Below are 12,569 nucleotides of genomic sequence, written 5' to 3'. Positions count from 1 at the left end.
TGTTCAGACCCCCAACCACGTTCTCTTCTCGGACGCATCGGACACGGGCTGGGGTGCGACTTTAGATGGTCGGGAATGCCCGGGAACTTGGAACTCGCATCAAAGAACGTTACATATCAACTGCAAGGAGCTACTGGCAGTTCATCTGGCCTTGAAAAGCTTCAAGTCCCTCCTTCAAGGCAAAGTGGTGGAGGTGAACTCAGACAACACCACGGCTTTGGCGTACATCTCCAAGCAAGGAGGGACCCATTCTATGACGTTGTACGAGATCGCAAGGGACCTCCTCACCTGGTCAAAAGATCTAAACCTTTCACTAGTAACGAGGTTCATCCAAGGCCACTTGAATGTCATGGCAGATTGCCTCAGTCGGAAGGGACAAATCATTCCAACAGAATGGACCCTACACAAGGATGTGTGCAAGAGACTGTGGGCCACATGGGGCCAGCCTACCATAGATCTCTTCGCAACCTCGATGACCAAGAGGCTCCCAATATATTGCTCACCAATCCCGGACCCAGCAGCAGTTCATATAGATGCTTTTCTACTGGATTGGTCACATCTAGACCTTTATGCATTCCCCCCGTTCAAGATTGTCAACAAGGTACTGCAGAAGTTCGCCTCTCACGAAGGGACAAGGTTGACGTTAGTTGCTCCCCTCTGGCCCGCGAGAGAATGGTTCACTGAGGTACTTCAATGGCTGGTGGACGTTCCCAGAACTCTTCCTCTAAGGGTGGACCTTCTACGTCAGCCACACGTAAAGAAGGTACACCAAGCCCTCCACGCTCTTCGTCTGACTGCCTTCAGACTATCGAAAGACTCTCTAGAGCTAGAGGCTTTTTGAAGGAGGCAGCCAGGGCGATTGCTAGAGCAAGGAGGACATCCACTCTTAGAGTCTACCAGTCGAAGTGGGAAGTCTTCCGAAACTGGTGCAAGTCAGTATCAGTATCCTCGACCAGTACCTCTGTAACCCAAATAGCTGACTTCCTATTATACCTGAGGAAAGAAAGATCTCTTTCAGCTCCCACGATCAAAGGTTACAGAAGCATGTTGGCATCAGTCTTCCGTCACAGAGGCTTAGATCTTTCCAACAACAAAGATCTACAGGACCTCCTTAAGTCTTTTGAGACCACGAAGGAGCGTCGTTTGGCTACACCTGGTTGGAATTTAGACGTGGTACTAAGATTCCTTATGTCAGAAAGGTTCGAGCCGCTACAATCAGCCTCCTTTAAAGATCTCACTTTAAAGACTCTTTTCCTGGTTTGCTTGGCCACAGCTAAAAGAGTCAGTGAGATTCACGCCTTCAGCAGGAACATCGGATTTTCATCGGAAACGGCTACATGTTCTTTACAGCTTGGTTTTCTAGCCAAAAACGAGCTACCTTCTCGTCCTTGGCCGAAATCGTTCGATATTCCAAGCCTTTCAAATATGGTTGGAAATGAACTAGAAAGAGTCTTATGCCCTGTTAGAGCTCTTAAGTTCTATTTAAAACGAACTAAACCTTTACGAGGACAGTCAGAAGCTTTATGGTGTTCTATTAAGAAACCTTCTTTGCCCATGTCAAAGAATGCCTTATCTTATTATATCAGACTGTTGATACGAGAAGCTCATTCCCATCTGAGTGAGGAAGATCAAGCTTTGCTGAAGGTAAGGACACATTAAGTTAGAGCTGTCGCAACTTCAGTGGCCTTTAAACAAAATAGATCTCTGCAGAGTATAATGGACGCAACCTATTGGAGAAGCAAATCAGTGTTCGCGTCTTTTTATCTTAAAGATGTCCAGTCTCTTTACGAGAACTGCTACACCCTGGGACCATTCGTAGCAGCGAGTGCAGTAGTGGGTGAGGGTTCAACCACTACATTCCCCTAATTCCATAACCTTTTTAATCTTTCTCTTGAAATGTTTTTATTGTTGTTTTTGGGTTGTCCGGAAGGCTAAGAAGCCTTTCGCATCCTGGTTGATTTGGTGGGTGGTCAAACTCTTTTCTTGAGAAGCGCCTAGATTAGAGGTTTTGATGAGGTCCTGTTGTATGGGTTGCAACCCTTGATACTTCAGCTCCTAGGGGTCGCTCAGCATCCTAAGAGGATCGCGAGGCTCCGTAAGGAAGACGTACTTAAAAAGGCAGAGTAATTGTTCAAGTCGACTTCCTTACCAGGTACTTATTTATTTTATGTTTGTTATTTTGAATAACTGCTAAAATGAAATAAAAAATCCTTAGCTCATAATAATGTAAACAATTATTGCTGGTCTCTACCCACCCCCCTGGGTGTGATTCAGCTTATATAATCACCGGCTAAGTTTAATATTGAAAAATTTTATTTTTATAATAAAATAAATTTTTGAATATACTTACCCGGTGATTATATATTAAAGGACCCTCCCTTCCTCCCCAATAGAGACCCAGTGGACCGAGGAGAAAATTGAGTTCTGTGATTACATTGAGTACTGAGTACCTGCCCGACAGATGGCGCTGTTGATGTACACCCCCTACCTGCATGGCGATCGCTGGCGGATTTTGAACGTAGAGTTTTCTGTCGAGCAGCAGAGCTGCAGCTTATATAATCACCGGGTAAGTATATTCAAAAATTTATTTTATTATAAAAATAACATTTTTAGGATTAACAACTTGAAAAAGTTCAAAACACTAACATAAACAATCTATGCGTCCAAAACGTTGAACCGTTCTTGAGATTTCACAAGAAAGAAGTTAACTTGAGCTAGACTGAGCGGGAATAAGGAAGAAGTGGTGGCAACATTCATTACAGCACCCCACAACACAAAAATATCAAAAAAACAAAAAATATAAAATATCTGCCAATTATTATTACATAAATTATTTAATACAGATTGGTACAAATATAATACAGTATTATCCATTTTAAAATAAGAGGCGAATGAAGTTATTACTAACGTTATTTTATCACTTCAACAGTATGGCGCACTGTATAGCGCACTATATTTCCTATACTGGAAACACCCCTTTCTATTATGCTCCATCCAACTTTCATAAAAAAATTGGTTATTCAGATTTATATTTTTATTGTAAATACCTTTAGTTTTCCTTTGCATCCTCTTTGGCAGTATAAAAAGGATTTGTACATATGTATCACATTTTTTGCACTTCAGGAATGAAGAATTAAGTTATTGTAGGATGTAACCTTATTTAATTGGTGACAGCAGAAAAAGTCCTTTTTTGAAATAGAGGTTAGAGAATTAATCTCTCAACCTAATTGCACTGAATTTCACTACTTTGTAATGCCATTGTAGTTCCAGTTTACATAGACAAGATTAATTGGTCAATTATATTAATGAATAGGAACAGTAAGTGATAGTTAGCACAGTATGTCAAGTAGAAATGAAATTGTGTATAGTACAGTACATACATCGAAGAAACAGATAACCAATATTATATTTTGAAAGTGGGTCAGTAGGGAAATACTGTAATATCTTGATTACAACTCTATAGTAATTATCCTTAGCTAAACTTTCTTAATATCTTAACCATGAAAGTTGTTTATGAATTTACATATGGATGCACCTATTATGGTACATTTTTACACAAAAGTTACAATATCAAGATATAGTACAGTATATTAAAGCATAAAAAAAAAAGTTATAATTAAAACAGCAAAGGAATAGATGTGAGATAAATGAGCTTGATTGGTAGTGAGAAATGTATGTGTTAGTGTTGTTTGGAAGGGGAGTTCCCCTTCATAAAAAGGTTGGGTAACTGGCCTTATGAGGTTTTTATTTTTCTTTGCCCTGTCTTATAGTACTATCCTTTGTTCACTTAAAGGACTTTTTTTTTATTTATTTATTTTTTTTTAACTAATAATTGATGAAGAGTTTCTTTTTTGCCTCCGTTTTAATATGTAACTCTGCCTATTTTCTCATTATTTCCTTTATCATGGAGGTAGGGGCAGGATCCCTTCCCTCCTCCTCTGAAGACTTCCTCTTTTGCCATTGTCTGTTGATAAACACAAAAATAAACACTAAAATAGATAAAATTAACAAAAAAATTAGTGGAACAGTGTTTAGCAGGTATGAAATGGTTAAGAGCAAATTATAAACCGGCTCAGTTCTTTTGTCTTGGTTCATATACTGTAGGTTCTTTCAAGTTGTTCTAACTCCAAATTTGTGTTTGATCTCTCGTGCAAAAATATTTGAAAATTTTCTTTGCTCATTAAATTCATTTGAGTTGTGGGGCATTCAATCTTTTGAAGTATTACTTTAATGTTCTTTGATTTTCAAATTTCTCTTTGCTTTGTAGCTGAAAAGTATACTTAATGATTCTGTGGGAGTTGGTCGTCTACACGAAGGATGGGAAAACACCAATCTTATGAGCCTTCCGGCAGATCTCATACCTCATGTATCCCGCTGGTCAAAACTCATTGCTCGTCTCAATCCTTCAATAACCCCAAGTAAGTTGAGTGGTCTTGAAACCCAATATAGAGAGGCTCATGTTCTATTGACTTTGTGTAGGGCATTTAAATGCAATATGTGTATTGGATACTTTTGTCTAAAGTTTGACGTGCACACATTGTTGAACTAATAAATTTTTTAAAAGTTAATCATGTTGCAACTAATAACTATGCTCAACTTTTCTTTTATGCTAAATATTAACAAGAAGGTGTGATATGGTAGCACTTCACTCTCATGTTTGTAGAAAATTTTAGTTTTTTCTGTAGCCTGCTGATGAACTGTGTATGATGAAATAACATGTTTTGATTTAAATTTAAGAATTGTATTTGTAAACCAAAATAATACCGAGGTATTTTTGCAGGAAATTAGAATGTGAAATTCAATGTGTACATTATGGTCAAGATGTTTGTTTTACTTTCTGTATCAATGAATGTGAACACGATACTGTATTCCCTTGTTTAACTCAACATTGGCATTTTTGTGAACAAAAATGTGAAGTGTATTTTTAAACAATGAAGATTTGTGATGACACTTCAAAAATAGACTATTGTGTATGTAAGAGATTGTAATTATTTTTAGAGTTGATAATTTCAATCTTTAAGAGACTACTATGGATATGCAATATTTTTTATGGTCGTGTCAAATAATTTTATTTGTAGACAAAGTATTTGTTAACCAGTTTTAATGCATTAAATTGCAATGGGTTTGAAAAGTATGTGTTATAAAACCTTGACCTTTACAGCATCGATCACTAAACTGGACCTGCTGTCTGCAAAACAAGCTCGTAAACAGGAAAACATGGAGTTTGCAGAGAGTACACTCATAGGATTACTTGGTAGTGTGAGTTCTACTTTATCAGAGTCAGTGTTGGAAGTATTACCAAGAGCAGAATTCAATCCACTACAGGCAAAATTACATAGAGAAGCAGCAAAGATGCTAGCTAAGTAAGTATGCTTATTCTATTGTAAATTTTACCTTACTATCATGAGATTGTTATTGTTATAGTGATTTTATTTTTCTCTAATTACCAGTGTCACAATTTAGGTTTATGATGTTCATTTTGATCCTAATTATTGATAGATGGAGTTGCAATAACTAATGGCATAACTGTTTAATGATCTATTTCTAATGGCAGTGTTTTTAATTGCAGCAAAGGAAATGTCAGCCTAGGTTGCACAGTGCTTGCAGGAGTTGTTGCTGGCTTAAATCCAAGTTTGTCTGCACTAGCACAGACAGATACCGCTTTGTTGAAATTGCCTCCTAATGAAGCGGGACATCTTTGTGCACGCTCCATCATCACTCTTAATAAGTGGTGGGCCCAAGATGATAAAAGATTAGTGATGGTACCAGCAGGATCATCCACTGAAGTGCCATGTTGGATGGATAAGTTGTATAAAGGTAGTACATCTTAATTCATACCTTCACTTCATAATACCTTGCTGATTATAAGAGTTTTTCATAACAGAAGCAAATTCATATTGTTTCATAGGTACTGCGCGACTTTTGTATGCATCGCTCGCTAGTCTCATTAGTACTTGTACTCAAAAAATTTGCATACAGAGGGAAATTTTTACTAGCAGACTAATACAATACTCATAAGCCAGTTCGATTTATTATACTTGTATACTAATTTGCTCGTATTCAGTCACTCATAAACTGAGGTACTACTTTACTTATGTTATTATTTGATATAATTATTGAGTTTTAGTTTTACATTTGAAAGGAATTATTCTTTAACATTTCTTGTTTAATCAATATGAAAATTTTATTTCAGTTTATATGGAAATGAAGAAATATTCGCCTGAAGAGTTGCAGCCATTAGCGGATGTTAATCACTCAACTTTACCTGTATTAGAAAAAAATATAGGACACATTTTAACTTTAGCAGCTACACAGTGCCCAACTCTTCCTAAAGTTTGGTTCCATGTAGCTTCATGGTGTTTCAGGTATGATGGTTGTCTGAATATTATTTCATAATTTGACTCTTATCTTTAGTGTTATTTCTTTTTTATTTGCACAGCTTATGGTAGTCTTCAATAAATGTGTATAATAGTTTTGCTTTTAGATCTTCATAAAACCCTTTCTTTATCAAAAAAAGTTTGTATTGGATATATGACTCGAAAGAATTATAAAACATTACATCAAGCTATTTTTTTTTTATCTATAATCTGCTATATATTCCTGTTTTAAGAATTGACATATGGTTGTGTTTTCAAAGGTGGGGAAGGAAAATCTTAGAGCATAATAGTAAAGCATACAGGCAATTATCAGAAGAGGACGAAAGCAGAGTACAGGAAATACTCTCTGTAGATCCTTCAATTGGCCAAGATAAAATTGAGGAAATGTGCGGACTATTGAGTAACTGGAAACCTGGACAAGATAGTGAAGATGATGATGAGGAAGACCTAAGGTTAGAAGAAGTTCAAGGTCCACACCAGGTTAGTCAACATTTATATAGTACCTTGTCATTGTAATTCTTAGTACTTTAGTATAATTAGCCAGACTTATATCTTTTAAGATAGAAAAATAGTGCAGGCAATGTATTTTTAATTTTAATTGGCAAGTTAATCATGAGAACCTTTGCCAAAAGGTATAAGGAAATATTCATTCTGCAAAAACTTGGAAGTTTGTACAGAACCTATGAGAACATCAAAATGCCTCCCTTTCCTGTACATTTCCTTTACATTTCCCTATGAATCTTTCTTAGCTTCAACTATATAATACTCTTCTTCATATATTATTTGTGATTTACTTCCTTCTTTCAATCACTTTAGGGTAGTAGTGACCTTTATAAAAATTCTAAGTCTGGGCTACTTTCACTGTTGGTGTACATGGGCTTATCATATTCTGCTTTTTCAGCCTGGGTTGCAGTTTGTTATGCAATAATGATAGCCAGTTACCTGTTTTAGTTCTTATTTCTTTTTCCTTTTTTTTCTTAAATTATTAAATGTCTGATATGTAAAATCCATTACTTTTCTATTGTATTTAATTTTTTCTGCATGTCCAAACCATAATAACACACTCGGTCCATCTTTTTCTCTTTATGCAGCTTTTTATCACATCTCTTTATCTCATTATTTAGCAACATTTGAACCATTGTAATATTATAGGCAGTACACCACCTATAGAGAGCAATTAATTGTTGTAATTTTCAATATTAAACTTAGCCGGTGATTATATAAGCTGCAACTCTGTTGCTCGACAGAAAACTCTACGTTAAAAATCCGCCAGCGATCGCTATACAGGTAGGGGGTGTACATCAACAGCGCCATCTGTCGGGCAGGTACTCAGTACTCAATGTAAACACAGAACTCAATTTTCTCTCTGTCGGGCTACCGGCAAGACCTACTAATTCGCTGTGCTAACTGGATTTGTTTTCACAACTATTGGTGAAGTACGCTATTCTAGTTTTGAGCTTTCGCTATGCAGGTGTTTTATCTTCATCTCAAAACTTGAACTCGTTTTGGATAGAATGAATTATGGTGACAAAGATAGTATGGACTTTCTTTCACTTTTAAATGGCCGACCCTTCCCTTAGACGGAAGTATGTTTAGGCTTTTAGTAATTATATCACGTTATAGATTTTCCTCTATATATTTTATATCTCTCCGCCTTTATTAGGCCTCTTCGATTAACTTTCCATTTTTTATAAACATATAAAAATAAATTTTAATGCTTTGTTTATATAGAACTTTCCTGAGAGTAGGCGGTCCTAACTTGGAAACCGAAGTTAATCAACGTTGAGCCCTTTATATCGTCTTTAGCTTTTAAAGAGCAAAGGATTTAAAACTTTTTAAATGTAATGTTTTATGAAAGATTTTCTTTGATAGTCTTCGTACTGTTTTCAAAGATGAACTAACGTTTAGTTTTTTATGCTACGCAGTTGTTGACGTTCAGGACGTTCAGCATGCGCTCTATCGTTACGATAGAGAGAGAGTGTATCACTGTTTCACTTTGCAGTAAGAGTAAATCGATTCTGACGTTTTGTTCATTCTTTCTTAGCTTAAATGTTTTAAATTCTAATTTAAAGGAACTTTTTATTTGAAAAACCTTTCAGTTTTTTCCTTTAGTCAAATAACATGTTTTTTTGACGATATATAATTGGGCTCTTCTCTTAGGTGCGAAATCAAGAGAGAAAGAGAGAGAGAGATAGAGACGGAGGGAGAGAGAGGAGAGAAAACGTTCCGTTCAAGCGGGTAACGTTGTTCTCGTGTTACTCACGTCCCTAGTCGCTGTACGGGGAGGAAGGATAAAACGTTTTTAGGTTTTTATTCTCGTCCCCAGGCTATGTGCGGTGAGAGATTGAAAACGTAGTTATATGAACTAGTGTTTAGTCTCTTTCCCAGCCACTGATTTTTCTTTTTATCTTAAAATATGTTTTCTGTTTTTTGCTGGTATTATGAGCTTGCATTATACGACTAATTTCGCAATTACTACCTTTTAATGAAGGGTAGAATTGCTTGTTTCAGGTAGAAATAAGTGCAAAACAGAAAATCGAAGTGATAAAGTGATATGCGCAAAGTGTTACAGTGTTGCGTCCGAGGCGCAAAGTGTTACAGTGTTGCGTCCGAGGGTTCGTCTGTTCGTGCCTGTCGTTCACCTAGTCCGGGACCTCTTACAAGCTCCCAAGCCCAGGGGAGAAGTAATGTGAAACGACTTATGGGTTCGAGAGGCCTTGACCAATGAACAGACGTTTTCCCTCTATGGTATCGGGTGTATCTTACCAAGATCTCCCCTACCATAAGACGAGAGAGACGTTGTTTCTCCTCGCCATCCGTAGGCTTTTCGCATAAGAAACCTGTCACAAGGTTTCGGAGCCCTTAAGCGAAAGTCAGTCCTTTCAGGACAGGTCCAGCGTCCTGGTTACAGCCATTAGGACAGCTCTGACCCTATGCAGTCATCGGATAACTGTTCGCCGCCTAACAAAAGCGTAACACAGACTCCGAGAGTCTTTTTTTGTAGGCAAAGTGTTGCGGTCACAGACGTTACCCTCGTCTATTACCACAACCATTTCCGTTGATCCTTAAGGGGTTGTATGGCAAAACATGCAGTATATGCTTGCCTCCCTTATGGAAGACTATTCTGCTGATTAGTCCGTTGAGTCTAGCCGTTTATCTCATCAATATCCTGGCTTTCAGCCAACCTAACGTTCCTTTGTGCTTACTGTTGACGTTGGCGTAGCTTAGTCACGTCAGTCAGGTTGTTTAGAACCACACTCGATGCGGTCTCGTGTGGTTTTTCAGCCGCATTTGGACGTTAGGCCACTGGCTGATGCTCCTGTTGACGTTCAAGACGTTCACTAACAATCGGAGTTGACTTGTTTTGACGCTGTGCGTCAACCTCCGCATTCTAGAGTTGTTTTGACTTCTCAGTCTAGGCAGTCAAAGCAGTCTCGAGTGGACGCTGTGCGTCCTCACGCACCTGTTGTGGTTGACAGTTCAGTTGTTGACAGTTCACAGACTGTCAAGCAGTTACATGACGTTGCGTTCTGGTCCGCTACTAATGCACCAGTAAGAGACTCAGCTTTTATCGGACAAGGTTCCTGTAGATGAGGAAGTTGCTGTTCTCCCTCCTACTGATATTCCCTTGAGGACTCTGTCAGATGGAGAGGAGCCTAAAGCTGCCTAGCCTCCTATGGACTTTAATTAAATCATGATGATTTTTTTAAGGATCTTCGTCCGGATCTTTTTGTAACTGCTGCTCCTCGTTCGCCTAAACGTCAGAGCTTACACTAGGCCTAGCTACTTCGAAGCCGTTGTTTTTAAGCTAGTGAGTGCTCTCTCGCTCTCCTAGAGAGCGTTACGTTGGCTAGGCGACTGGTTTTTCACCAGGAGGAGTTTGGGGGATACAGCCTTTGCTTTCCCTTCTTTTAAACTGGTTTATAGAGCGAGAGTCTGATATGACACGAGAGAAGTTCTCGGCTTGGGAGTTCATGCCTCTGCCCAGATAGACTTCTCAATTCTGGTAGACTCTCCCTGCCGCCTAGCCAGGAGACGCTCCAAGTTGTTTACAGGTCAACTTCACAGCTGTTGTCGAGCCTTTGAAGTTTTGCTGTACTACTATGTCACGCATAACAAGGCTTTCAGGGATGGTAAACGGTTCCGCCTCAGTCGCTAACCCCGTCTGTTGCCACACCTGCTCCCGTAGACCCTAAATGGGCTTTGCTGCAAGACATGCAGTCCAAGCTTGCGTCCTTGATAGAGGACTTAAATGCGGAGAAGAACCTTCTGGCCAACAACCTTCCAACCGGTCGGTTGTGCGCCCTGTTGACGCTGAGGTAACCTACTCGCGTCTGCCAGTTGAGGTGGTTACTCCACCGATGCGACCCAGTGTGGGTTGCCAGCCGCACGTTGACATTAAGCGACGCTCGGAGGTGGTTTTTGACGTTCAGGACGTTCAACAACCAGCAGAGGTGACTTGTTTTGACGCAGTGCGTTAACCTCAGCAACCCGGTAGGGTGTTGACTGCACAACCCAGACGGTCTAGACAGTCTCGGGTTGACGCTGTGCTTCCTCGCGCACTCATGGTTGTTGACAGTTCACAGACTGTGCAGCAGTTCCATGATATTGCGTCCGGCTCCATCACGCATCCTCCAGTGCGACCGGATTCAGCGAGCCAGACGTTACCCACTCCGTTGCCGTTTCCTCATCAGTTTCGGATGAGGAACCCTCTGATGAGGACGTTGCTGAACAACAAGACGATCAGCCCCCAGCCCTGCTTATCCATCCAGAAGATGCTGAAGAAGAGTTATCCATCCAGAAGATGCTGAAGAAGGAACGCTGCTCAGTCAGGCTGTGGATGAGTCTGGTAGGGACACTGTCATCCGTGGATCAATTTGTGTCACTAGGAAGACTACACCTCCGTCCTCTTCAATACCATCTAGCTTTTCACTGGAAAAAGGACAAGACGCTAGAAGCGGTCTCGATCCCGGTTTCCGAAAAGATAAAGTCTTGTCTGACTTGGTAAAAGGACAATATCAACCTAAGAGAGGGTCTTCCCCTGGATGTTCAGACTCCCAACCACGTTCTCTTCTCGGACGCATCGGACGTAGGCTGGGGTGCGACATTAGACGGTCGGGAATGCTCGGGGATATGGAACTCGAGTCAAAGGACAATGCATTTCAACTGCAAGAAGCTACTGGCAGTACGTCTGGCCTGGAAAAGCTTCAGGTCTCTCCTTCAAGGCAAAGTGGTGGAGGTGAACTCGGACAACACCACGGCTTTGGCGTACATCTCCAAGCAAGGAGGGACCTACTCTCTGACGTTGTACGAGATCGCAAGGGACCTCCTCACCTGGTCAAAAGGTCTAGACATATCACTAGTAACGAGGTTCATCCAAGGCAACTTGAATGTCATGGCAGATTGTCTCAGTCGGAAGGGACAAATAATTCCAACAGAATGGACCCTCCACAAGGATGTATGCAAGAGACTTTGGGCCACCTGGGGCCAGCCAACCATAGATCTCTTCGCAACCTCGATGACCAAGAGGCTCCCAATATTTTGCTCACCAATCCCGGACCCAGCAGCAGTTCATATAGATGCCTTTCTCCTAGATTGGTCATATCTAGATCTATATGCATTCCCTCCGTTCAAGATTGTCAACAAGGTACTGCAGAAGTTCGCCTCTCACGAAGGGACAAGGTTGACGCTAGTTGCTTCCCTCTGGCCCGCGAGAGAATGGTTCACAGAGGTACTTCGATGGCTAGTAGACGTTCCCAGAACACTTCCCCTAAGGGTGGACCTTCTACGTCAGCCACACGTAAAGAAGGTACACCAAGGCCTCCACGCTCTTCGTCTGACTGCCTTCAGACTATCGAAAGACTCTCGAGAGCTAGAGGCTTTTCGAAGGAGGCAGCCAGAGCGATTGCTAGAGCAAGGAGAACATCCACCCTTAGAGTCTACCAATCGAAGTGGGAAATCTTCCGAAACTGGTGCAAGTCAGTATCCGTATCCTCGACCAGTACCTCTGTAACTCAAATAGCTGACTTCCTCTTATATCTGAGGAAAGAACGATCTCTTTCAGCTCCCTCTATCAAGGGTTACAGAAGCATGTTGGCATCAGTCTTCCGTCACAGAGGCTTAGATCTTTCCAACAATAAAGATCTACAGGACCTCCTTAAGTCTTTTGAGACCACGAAGGAGCGTCGTTTG

At 40.3% G+C, this 12,569-nt stretch overlaps 1 protein-coding gene across 1 annotated transcript in view; it reads left to right on the top strand.

Annotated features, from left to right (window-relative positions):
* Nucleotides 1-12,569, top strand: part of nonC (serine/threonine-protein kinase Smg1) — a 357,997-nt gene that overhangs the window by 158,650 nt on the left and 186,778 nt on the right. Inside the window, 5 exon segments of the mRNA XM_068344859.1 lie at nucleotides 4,268-4,418; nucleotides 5,162-5,363; nucleotides 5,570-5,817; nucleotides 6,194-6,365; nucleotides 6,638-6,857. Coding sequence (XP_068200960.1) covers nucleotides 4,268-4,418; nucleotides 5,162-5,363; nucleotides 5,570-5,817; nucleotides 6,194-6,365; nucleotides 6,638-6,857 — 993 coding nt within the window.

The sequence above is a fragment of the Palaemon carinicauda genome, chromosome 21, assembly GCF_036898095.1.
Source record: "Palaemon carinicauda isolate YSFRI2023 chromosome 21, ASM3689809v2, whole genome shotgun sequence".
Taxonomy (NCBI): Eukaryota; Metazoa; Arthropoda; class Malacostraca; order Decapoda; family Palaemonidae; genus Palaemon; species Palaemon carinicauda.
This window is presented reverse-complemented; position numbering and strand designations above follow the sequence as displayed.